Source organism: Aythya fuligula, chromosome 3 (genome assembly GCF_009819795.1).
Source record: "Aythya fuligula isolate bAytFul2 chromosome 3, bAytFul2.pri, whole genome shotgun sequence".
In the NCBI taxonomy this organism is placed as follows: Eukaryota; Metazoa; Chordata; class Aves; order Anseriformes; family Anatidae; genus Aythya; species Aythya fuligula.
Window position 1 is genome coordinate 34,592,851 of NC_045561.1, and position 12,105 is coordinate 34,604,955.

The 12,105-nt window shown below is 40.3% G+C and overlaps 1 protein-coding gene across 7 annotated transcripts in view; it reads left to right on the plus strand.

Annotated features, from left to right (window-relative positions):
• The window catches only part of DAAM2 (dishevelled associated activator of morphogenesis 2), a 190,849-nt gene that overhangs the window by 64,253 nt on the left and 114,491 nt on the right, over positions 1–12,105 (plus strand). For all 7 annotated transcript variants that reach the window (XM_032185840.1, XM_032185843.1, XM_032185845.1 and 4 more), the window contains one exon: positions 9,506–9,708. In XM_032185840.1, coding sequence (XP_032041731.1) covers positions 9,506–9,708 — 203 coding nt within the window. The remainder of the gene's footprint in view (positions 1–9,505; positions 9,709–12,105) is intronic.

Below are 12,105 nucleotides of genomic sequence, written 5' to 3' on the forward strand. Positions count from 1 at the left end.
CTTCTTTGTACAGAGGGCTTTCTGTGCAGGGGGAGAATAAAATGCTGATATGACTTCTTGTTACTGGAAAGGTTTTGGTGCTGGTTGCCTGTGTCTTCTCGACAGCAAGTAGAAATTGGAGAAACAGTAATTTCATTTTTTTCTTGCAGTGAGAAATAATCTTGCACAATATGTATTTAGTTTATAAATGTCCCTGCACAGTCAGGGCAGCAGAGCCAACACCTGAATAAGTTTTAAGAGGCAATGTTTGACTTTGCTGTCTTTAGTTGTATGTATACTATCCCCACATTTAAGATGTAATATATGTAATAAATACTTTTTTAAGTGACTTTTAAATATGCCTCCGAAGTATAAGACAAAACAAAATGTATCAGGTAATGATTTGGATCAAATCCTGTGCAATCTATCAAATAATTCAGTGCTGTACAGAACTAGAGATAACAAGCAGTGATATTGGTACATGTTCTGCAAAGTCATGCATAACCGCACATAATAATAATGTTTGCAGCCCTAAGGGGATTAAGATGATGTTCCTTCCCTAAGAGAGGGTAGAGTTCTGTCCCGTTTGTATACAATGAATCTTCTTTTCAAATCATGTCAAAGGACTGTGTACCCAGATCAAGTGGCTGTTTAGAAGCAGGGTGTTTTTCTTCTTCCTTTCTTTTTTTTTCTTTTTTTTTTTTTTTTTTTCTCTAGTGTGCAGCTGTGCTGGGGAGTTAAAGGAATTTTATAGTGCAGTCTGGCTTTCTGTGGACTGTACTCAAATCTTTGTCAATAAGATGCAAGAGCTTTGGTTCAGAGGTTGAAAGAACTTGCTGTGTCTTTGGGCAGGCTATGGGCTTGCCACAGGTACTTAGAGGTCCAGAGACAATACCCAAACATCCGCTGTATGCAGCTTCTCTGCAGTCATTAGGCAAATGAGTTCTCTTTGGGGAAGAACAGGGTGTTGGTCGGTTACAGTTCTAGGAAATCTTCCGTAGTTATACTTCACTACTTAAACTTTTCGTAATTGTGGACAGTAAAGGGCCTTGAGGTGGACGTGACTTCTTGCCATGAGAATCTGGGAGACCAGAACTAACAATTCACAAGCTGGATAAAGCAGTAAAATAGAGATGGTGGTGACTGGCATGGTGTGCATGGGTACTACGTTCTTGCGTACCATATGCTCTATACCATGTTGTCTATGGATATGTACCACTATAGGGAAGATCCTCACATTGGGTATTTTAGGGGGGTTCCCCCCATTCTCCTCCATCCTTCCTTTTACCACACTCTTTGCAACATGCTGCCGCTGGCAAAAAGAGCTCACTGATTATTCAGGGAAGGTGGCTGGTTTTTGGTAGCAGTTTCTTTTTCAGACCCTCATAATCACTACCTGTATAATTCAAAGCATTATCTCTATGGAATTTGATTCAGATGTAGATGAGGACTTGTTCACCCTAATGTTATAAAACACCAGCCCTGAAACCTAAAGCATCAGGTCACAGCTCTGAAACCAGCTTTCAGTGTTGGTGTACAGTCTCCTCCTATAAATATTACAGCAGCCAGAAAATATATTTTATCTGGATACCACTTAAAAATACACACAGAAAACAACCCAAATCCTTGAGCAGAGCTCTTTCCAAATATCCATTCTTCACGAAGACACGTTAGGTTAAAAGTTCAACAATTTCACCAAGCTGCTGGCTTGGAGTCCAAACCTACTTGCGTAATGTTGAGGTTTCAGGGCAATGAACCCACATTATCCCTTGTCAGAATGTTGAACAAAAATAAAAATGCTGGAATAAAATACTGTATGTGACCTTTTCTTAATTTCATTTTCTGGAGTGAATTTATTGTTGGTGCCAAATTGACAACCATGGAATCTGAGTAGCTTAAAAAACAGGTATATAAAATCAGTGACACTTTGACCCTGTCTCTGCCTTGATCTAGAGAAACCATCCCTAAGATGGAGAGAGCATTAAAATCTCAAGACCTGTTCCCTTTGTGCTGCATCTACTGACTGTCTTTTCCATTTACCGGATCACTAAAGAAACCTTTTAGCTATCATCTCAATCAGTTGCTTTTCAGTATATGGAACTGAACTGACAACCACCACCATTATTTACATGTTTGCAGTGACAAACAGAAATACATTCTACTTCTGCTGGTGTGCTAAATAGGAAAGCAGCAGATTTGGAAGGTGGCTTTACCACATGGCATTGTTAAACAGAAGTTTTAAAGAGATCTGTACTACCCCCCCCCCCCCCCCCAAAAAAAAAAAAAAAAAAAAGGAAAAGTTCACGTCGTCTCTATTGGATTTCTCCCCAGTTATACCCATTTACTATAAAGACCAAGTTGCTCTTTCCAATGACAAAACTTGAGGAAAAAATCACCAGTGCAAATAATTGATTTGACCATCAATAGGAAAGATTATGTCTGTACACCTACATCTGTGGCTGGTTGTCAGTGGTTATAATTAAGGCATATTTCCAGTCAAGTCAAGCTTTGATGTCCTGTACTGGCCCTGAACCCAATGTTAGAATGGAAATCAATTTTTGTACTCCGTGATGACATCGGACCAGGGATGAAACATTCTTCTGCTAATTGTCTGAAAAAAGAAAACAACATTTTACATGGAAATGACCTGCAGTTTGGGAAGATGTAATTGGACCTCTACCATTTGTTTGTTTTTCTTGGAGCACACTGGCAGCTCTTACAGATTATTTCTCTCTCAACAGAGGCACTCTAATGCCCTCAGCTGCTTATTTTGTCTGGAAAATTCAAGCACCCAGGATAACGATGACAACAACAGCAACATTTTGACTCCCAAACCCCTGGCAAAATAGTTACATCATGTCTGGAAATAGTTGGGCAATGACAGAATGGAAAAATTACAATGACTCAAACAAGACAGGGATGCTCTTACTAATGGGATTTTGTTCATTCATTCTTCTGAAGGTAGTGGTACATAATGCTACTGGGAACCTCTGAACCGATAATCCTTGTGACTAAATCCTACTCTTCCCAATATTGCAGAGATGTCAAGTCCCTAGACCAAGTTATTGTACTAATCTACGCTACCAGAATTCCTGGTCTTTTGACATAGAGGGATGAGTGAGACAGTTTGTTCTCCAGATCACTCTATCCTTGACTTCTTTCTTGAGGTGACCAAAAACTTGGCTCTGGGGTGTCAATATCCTTTCTCTGGAGCTGTCTGAAGCTGTCCATAAGACATGGACAGAACTGACAGCTATTACTAATTAGGGCCAGTTTCAGACTGATGGCATTAAAGGCATTTGATATTGTAAGACCTGTAAAAGGCCTAGTGCTTCATCTTACTGTAGAGGAAATAAGTCTTCTGCATTGGAACTATAGGACTAAACTATAGGAACTAATATATATAGTTTAGGACTAAACTATAGGAACTAAACTTTATTGCCAGAACCATGTGCTGTTTCTGGCAATCAGTGTTTATGTCTGCTTGACAGATGACATATTTCATTTTCACTCTGTGAATTTATTATATCAGATAAAGGGCTCACCTTGCTCCAGCTTCCAATGCACTGGTCCCGTGTTTCTTCTGTGAAATTGTATTGTTGTCATACTGAACACCAACAGAGAGAATAGAAAGTTGGAGAGTCTAACCCAAGCTATGCTGTCTAGATCCACAGCTTGCAGAAGAGGCAGTTCAGGCCAGCTCAGTTGGGTAGTATAAATGAAGCTTGGATCACAGTCCTGTCCTGAATTTCATGGCCCTAAGATTATAGTATATTCCTGGGAAGTCCTAAAACCAACATTTTTATCACATGATTGTTTTCAAGAATAAAATCTGGGTATTGCAGAGTACATTTGCAAATTCTTCCTGCTGGATGGTCTTCTCCTTGGCTATGATTGCATCCAGGGGTGACATCTGTGGGGTTTGTGGGATTCTTTTCCCATGTTTGCTTTTATGTAGTTTATTTCCCACAGGCTCTTACAATCACAGTGATTTGGAGAAGAACAATGACATACAAACCAACCCATCTAGTGAAGTTAATGCTGTGGCAGGGAAAACCATCACATAAATTCCTTTATTTCATAAAACATAAATTTATTCACACTGGATTTGTAGACACTGCTACATGCTGCCCCTACAGCTGTGTCACTACTGGGGTGTGAACCGTGGTGTCCCGAACAGATTCCATTTGGGTGATTACATTCTGCAAAACAGTGTTTTTATTGTTATTTGTAGGGTAACATAAATTTACTTGGCACTATACAATGACTGATTTGAGTTAAGTATGTAACTAAGAACCTACCTTGGAGAAGCTACGACCCCTGTGCTTTGGCTAAGGCAACAGAGTATAATACAGCAAGCATAAAACATACACAGAGTGTAGTGCAGTCTTTACAGCATATGTCATGCAGTGGCTGTCTCTCTTATTTTTTTTTTTTCTTTAATACTTGCTTAAAAAAAAGAGGAGTTTTGCATTTTGAAGTGCTTGAAGTGGGTACTAGAAGCCATTTAAGAGTTGTCGTGAAAGAAGGCAAGAATATTGGAATGGAATGGAGTGGAATGGAATGGAAAAAAGTAGAAAACAAAAACTAAACTGGTAGAAAAGAGTGAGAGAACTAAGATTAGAACTGGAAAGTGCTGTTCTTCCTTGGCTAATGGAGAATTTTTTTTTTCCCTTTTTTTTTTTTTTTCTTTACCACCTCATTTTTTGGCCACTTTTATTCTTTTGCCACTTTTTTTTTTTTCCATAGAAGGTAATGGGGCAATATTTAGTGATATATACAAACAGAAAAAAATGTGGTTTCTGCTGAGAAAGGAAAATTAGGAAAAGTAGGTAACAGTACAGACTTTCTTAGAAGAAAGTGTATCTTCAGTATCTGCAGATGTTATGGAAACTGTAGTGCTGCACTTCTAAAAGACTTGGAAGTAGTGACAGAGTAGGGGCAAGGAAAGAAAGATGGTGGGCTCTAGAATACTGTATTCAAACAGAAAGGTTCCTTGTGTCTGGGGGTACACAATCCCATTGGATTCACCACCTAAAAATAGCAGAATGGTTGGGCCTGTTGAGAGTGAGGCGTTGGCAAGCTTGCCTATGCACAGAATTGATGAATTAGGATGGGATTTGGGGTGGTGGTATTAGTTTCTGCTCCAAGTCAGTCCAGATTCAGGTTTCTTGTTACTTCTGCAGCACTGCATCAAATTTATACATTCCATTCTGTTGTAGAAATAGAGATCTACCAGGGAAATGGAAATGGCTCACTTTGTTTCCTCACCTGTTACAATAAACTAGTGGAGATAGTGATTCTGCATCATGCTGTCCCATTCTTCCTTTGCAGATGAGAGCCTAGGCTGCATCCACTGACATTTTGCATCTGGTGAGGATAGTAGGGATTCAGCTCTGGAAGATGGTGCATCAGTGGTTTCTATTAATGCTTCCTTATGTTGCAAACTGTTTTTTCAAGCTGTGTGTGTGTTTAGTCAACCCACAGAGTTCTCACTCTTCCTTCTGTTTTCCAAAAGATGGTGGGTATGAAAGTCAGTCTCTCCGTTTTGGTTATGGTTATGCTTATGCCCTGGCTGTTCACTATGGTGAAAGAGAGGGCAGTAATTAGGTAAAAACTATAATGTTCAGCTTTCTACACAGCATCGCTGCTGACACAGCATTTTCAGGTGTCTTGCTCTTTGTGGAACTCTGCTCAGTTAGGATATTTTTGCATGAAAAATGTAATTTCTGAGAGAGAATAAAGAAATGAGTGAGACTGGAGAAACAATTAGGAATATGCAATTGAAAGAGCCTTGTGTGCAGTCAGCAGGGATCCCATCCCATGTGGCTAAAACTTCTGATAAGAGTTAAAAAAAAAAAAAAAAAAAAAAAGCATTAGCTTAATTATGTTTGGTCACTGGGCCAAATGGTTTAAAAATGAACACGTACGCTCTGTCAGGGGAAGAGGACATTGTTATAATTAGACCTTGGGCAAAGTTCCAGACTGTGACTCCTGACCTGAGCCGAACCACAGATGGGGCTGGGAAGCACGAGGGGGCTCGCTACAAGGCGAGGATGTGCGGTTAGCTGTTGAAATGACAGCAAGTTCTTCGGGTTGTGCAAAAGGGCAAGATAATGCAACCAAGAAGAGCTCGGGAAGGGAGTTATGTTGAATAGTGGGATTCCCTCCAGAGAGAGATTTCCCATTGATTCTCACTGTAGGTGTTTAGAAATGGATAATTTCACGTTTGTTTCATTTCTACAGTTGCTTTGCTTGTAAGAAGTTGAAAGGTAACAGATCTTTCTTTAGGAAAATAAAAATATAAAACTTGTTATTTTTGTGAGCTTTTAAAAGAGTTTTTATGAGAGCTTTGTTATTGGTTACCACTCTGAAAAATGAAAGATTTTTGCTTCATCCTTCTTTTTCCCTTTTTTCTTTGGAAACACCTTTTTTTTTCCCCCAGATTTGATTCTTGAAAAGACAAAGAGAAAGAAAAGAAGAAAAAAATAATGATTTAGAGGGTATTGAAAAATGTTTATTTTGTTCAAAACTATACTCACAAACAAAAATCAAGGAGAAGTAATTAATTCTTAAAGAGAATAAGTAGTAAATATAATAAACATTTCTTAATATTGAATAGCATAACCAGTTACTTAAGTAAATGCTTCTCTGAATCCTGTGGTTGGCAGCCTTAATCTTTAGAAAGACAGTGCTCCCAGCTAGAAATATATATTAATTTATTCAATCTGTGATTCAATTCTAAATTACCTATGTTGGATTCCTTTCTAGTAGTTTTTTCTCTCTCTCTCTTTTATTTTTTATTTTAAATCCATCTAGACACCTCACCTCTCTAGAATTACAGTGTTGTAGCAATACAGAAGGGCCATATAACCCTTCCATGTCAGTATTAATTTCCTGCATGTCTCTTAGAGATGGACCTGGAAAATGCCAGAGTACAGGCTGTGCAATGGAATGTTCTGTGAAAACGATGCACTACAAGGCTTCTCCTTGTGTGAGCTCTGCCTACTTTTGCAAACTAATCAAAGTTGAATAGCTTTGTTGAGTGTCTTAAGTATGGATCCTAAGGAACAGGTGCCAATTTCATTAAAGCATTGCAGGAACAAGCCCGTGTATTTTTCAGTATTATGGATGAAGAAGGCCTGCGGAATGACTGCTCATCTCTGGTGAGCCTGCTTAAAATGAAAGCTGAATGATAAAATGTTAGTTCAAGGTATCCTGTGGTACCCTGACCAGGGCAGTACTTAACCCACAGAAAATGCTGACCTTCATGGCCTTCTCTGTAGTACTTATTTACTGGTAAGGTGCCTCTTTTGAAGCGGTGCTTACCAAAATCTTGACCTGAGCTCATAAAGGAAGATATTATGGTCCTATTGCTTCAGTGTTTAAGCCAGTTTTTCCAAGGAGGATTCACTCTTCATGCTCCCAGAGGATTCTGGTCCTTTGGTGGTTGGTGAGGAAGTATCTCAACAGTAGATCAGAATTTAGTTGCAACAAAATTGATGGAAATGTAGTTATACTGGATGTAAATCAGGCTTGACTCATTGGTATGAGTTCCTTCCAAACTCATGGTATGTCAAAATAATGGGTTCTGGCCTTATCCATGGCCAGGCTACCATAAAGGACATTGCACTCAGAGAAGTCCCTGAGGAGATGATCTGCAGTGAACAAGATCAACTTCTTCTGAAGTTCTCTTGTGAAATCTTCTAATAACTCAGCCTTTTAATCTACCCCACTGAGAGGAAATTAAGTTGCGTACATTGTTGTGCTGGAACTGAGGACATTTTACTTTTTGTGAGATCAGTGTCAGAGGCCAGGTTCCAGGGTTAAGCTGGCCTTTGGCCTCTCTTAGTGAGAATCCAATGATTTTATCAATGTGCTGGTGCAGCTGGCATCACGCTGCTCTCTTGGGTCCTGCTGAGACATAGCAGCCTTCGCAAACCTGGCATGGAGAGCAAAGGAAGACAGGCATGCAAAGGGCCTGATACCAGCTCAATCTGCATGAGAGTTGGTGTCCCCCAGTGTGTAAAAGGAGGTGCTAAGTAAGTTAGTTCCAGCACAAAGAAGCCTTCTGGTTCTTGCCAAGCACATAGTGCATCGAGGCTGGGGGTTTGGGGTTATTTTTTTTGTTTGCTTGTTTGTTTTCTTTTTTTATTCTTAAGCAAGTGTGCTCAGATTTCTACACAAAGTTTCCCTGTAGAGCTTCTGGCTGAATGCAGTATGTTAAGTCCCACGATGCAACTGCTGACCTAAAGGTGCTTTTCCTAGCACAGCCACTTAGTCTCTCTGAGAGCTCAAAGCAGCCTTGTTCTGGCAAGCAAACAGGCCAAAGCATTGTGGGGCAGGTTAGGGCAGCAGCTGCTCCGATGACAAAGCTCAGCTGTGTTGCTGCAGTTATAGCATCCAGCATCCCGCGGCTCCGTTCACCTGCCACCTCCCTCGCTGCTCCTCCGCCTTGTGCCCAGGGAGCCAGGCTTTGCAACAGGCTTTATTTACTCTCTAAGGATAAGGCTTATTCTGCAGATTAAGTGAAAAAGTGAAGTCCTTAAAAAATATAACACAAATAAGCCCCTGAGCTGTCAAACAACAAGTCCCTTAAAAGGGCAAAATATGCGGCTCTCTGTGGACTGCACAGATCCCTCCTTTCAAACTGCTGGCAGGAGGCTTCCTGTTTGGATGGGCTGTTCACAAACGGTGTTGTGTGGTGAAATCAGTCACTTTCCAAATCCAACTTCAGGCCTCCTTTTGCCTCCCTTTATGCTCCTGATACCAAAGCCCCTCAAGCCTGGGTCCTGTCAAGATTGGATCTGGCAGCTCAAATGTAAATCTGAAAGCGTGCATTAGCACTGTGCAATTTCACCCCTGGATACATAAAGCAGCCCAAACTGGTTACATGTGTTTGAAAACATGATAGACAAAATGGTCCTACTGCAATAATCCTGGCCATAAAGGGATAAATGAATGTTTGCCAGTGTGCTTCCAGAGTGGTGAAAAAATGACTTCTGTTTTATCGTTTCATTGTTGATATTTTGTTGTTGTTGTTTTATTTTGATCAAATGGCACGTCTTTGGAGGATTATCCCATTCCTTCTGGGTAAATACTCCAGTACATACTTTAGTTCCTTTACTGTAGCAGTGAGCAAAAGTCCAAAACTGGTATCCAATGATAGCATTCAACCTTGGCTGGTGAGCTTTACTGATAAATATGTCTGTTGGAAGATCACTGAGTTAGTAAAACCTTTTGAGAAACTTTGGGAGAAGCGATTCTACGTTGCCATTCAAGAACATGTTAATGGTTGGACTTGATGATTCTAGAGGTCTTTTCTAACTTAAGTGATTCTGTGATTCTGTAATTCTATATTAAAGCTAACTACCTTGTCTAGCTTGAATGTTTATTTTGGTCTTTTGTATCTCAAATCATTCTATCCAAGCTGTTACACCAATGATGACCATTGTAATTGCAGAGAGCTGTACAGATCCGGTGGAGTCTCGCTCATCTTTTTTTCCCCTCTTTTTTTTCCTTGCAGAACATGATCAGAAGATAGCATCATACACAATGATCATGGCCCCCCGGAAGAGGAATCGTCATGCGTTGGGGTTTCTTTGTTGTTTTGGAGGTAGTGACCTCCCTGAAATCAACCTCAAGGACAACAACCCCCTCCAGTTCCTTGAGTTTTCTGTCCCAATACCACCTGCAGAGGAGCTCAATGCCAGGTTCTCTGAACTTGTGGTAAGTTTCTGCTGGCAGATTGTTATATTTTAGAGGGTGGATGAATTATATAAAAAATAAAATGCTTAAATATGGGGATTTATTCTGACAGGACTTCTTCAGGTGTAGGATTGAGTCTATTAGAAGAAACCGTGTAAGCTCTCTAGAGAACAGATTCCTGACAGTCAATAAGGACTATACTGGTTTATTGATGGGCAACATACTGCTGATGAGGCGTAACGATCAGGTGACCATGCTCATTGTGTTTCATCATCTGGTTGCCTTTGATCCGTGAACTGTTGCTATTGCAGCAGCAGATGTAAACATGAAAAGAAGCAGTTATTTCAGATGAACTTTGTTGTTTGCTTCTATGGTAAATGCTGTTGTAGATTACTGGTAGCAGTCAGTTGCTATTCATGCCTGGCATCAAAGAGCCTTGCTGTCTTTTCCTCTTGTTCAGCATTTGTGCAAACCACTGCAGAGGTCGTAGGACTGTGCTGTTTTGGGACTTCCGTCAGAAAGGTGATGACCATTTGATGCAGTTGATAACTGTCTCATCATCACTCTGAGTTTGGGGGTTATGTAAAGTGAGGTACCTGTAATCTATACCTGAGTTCTGCTACTGAGTGAGAAATAGCACAGAGCATATTGGATCTCAGAATGGAGGAGTTTGCCAAAAATCTTTCAATATTACACTTACATAACAATACCCCAGTATTTTATTTTATTTTATTTTGTATGAGCATGGCTTCAAAGTGCTGTAGCAATAAAAATGGCTATATAATTTGGGTATGCAGGTGGAGGTGAACATATGGACAACTATAGTGTGTCAGATCAAAGACATGGACAGCTATAGTTTGTCAGAACGATGGTCTGCCCACCTAGCCTGGGCTACTATTTCAGATGCTGGTGAAAATCAGATGCCCGGGGAAGAATGCAGAAAAAACATGCCCAGGGTGCAGCCATAGAAAGGCCTTTGCCAGAATACTCTCCCACCCTCTAGTAATTTGAGCTCGAAGCATTTCCTTGGTCAAAGCTGCTTTCTGCGTACATAGTAAATTAGTATGAATTTCTTCTCTGTGATCTCTTTCTGTCATACCTAGAAGCTATGAAAATGTTTAGCATTTCCAATGTTCAGTGGCAGGGTGTGGGAAGGAGATGGTAAGACTTGCAGTTGTTTCAGTACGAATAGGGCATGAACAGAAGAAAGCATCTCCTTGCTTCAGCCTAACCAGCAGATGGAGAATCTCTTCTTATGAGCGTGGTTCACAAAGTATGGGTCTTTATTTAAGTCAGTCTGTTTTCTCTGTGAGGCTACTTGAATTCCTCTTGGAAAATGCAGATGACTGACTGGAGAACTGTGTGTGGTATCTGTCCTGAGTAAGAGCGTAATCTGTAATCTGCTCTGCTATTTATTTCTGATGCTGCTTAAGAATTGGTTTTCACATGCAAGGCTTTAACACCTGTATGAAAGTTCATCCCTATCCAATGCCATTGAAGCATTCAGTCTAGCTTTCCTGAAGATGTCACCAGTAGAGGTGCTTTGCTCCTGATCTTGGCTTGCCCTAACTTGAACTTGTCACCTTCAGGTCCTAGTGAAAGACCTGTTTGTATTTGCTGCTGGGCTTTTGCTTACTGAGAAGGGTATCGGGTTCTACGAGGGGTTTGAGTCTGTGGTGGTATTTAGGGTGCTTTTAGCTTTTTGCTTTATGGCAAATATTTCTCTTCTATGTGCTTGTGGCAGAATAATTTGCAGCTGTCCTGTGGAAGTCTATTAAATGGTAAGATTTATAATGTTTTCGGTGCAAAATGTAATGACAAGTATACATGATGAGCTGCAAAAAATTTTGGCCCAGGAGTTTGTGAGTTGTTAGTCTATGCTATAACTTCTCAAGTGTGCTGACAGCCTGTAACTGGCATATATATTTCAAACAAATGAAGCCATTGAAATAAAAATTGATGAAATTTGTGTTCTTGTATTTAATGATAGTACCCTACCCATCATTGCATGAGAAGTGAGCTAGGAGAGGAAAGTGCTACTTGTCAGGTTAATGAATTATATCACATTTTCATAAAGCATTCAGGTAGGATGACTGTGTGTGTCCATAGGAGTTCCTGTGCAGACAGATGATGTGAGATCAGCAAGAGCTTTATGAGTGGGAGAACCTAGGAGAGAAACTGGGCTAGCAGAATGCAGAATTTGCCCAGAAGGGCTTGTTTGTCCACAGGTTCAGATTAATGCATGTTCCACGAGACACTAAAATAAAACAGGCTACATTTGTATTGACAGCTCAGATGAGATTTTAATTGGATTAGAAAGATTCAGTCTGTAAATGTGCCAGTGTAAGTCAGCGACCTGGAAGTGCCTGAGAGGGCTCTTTGCTGCATACCAGCCTCTCCACTGCTTATCCATTAGGG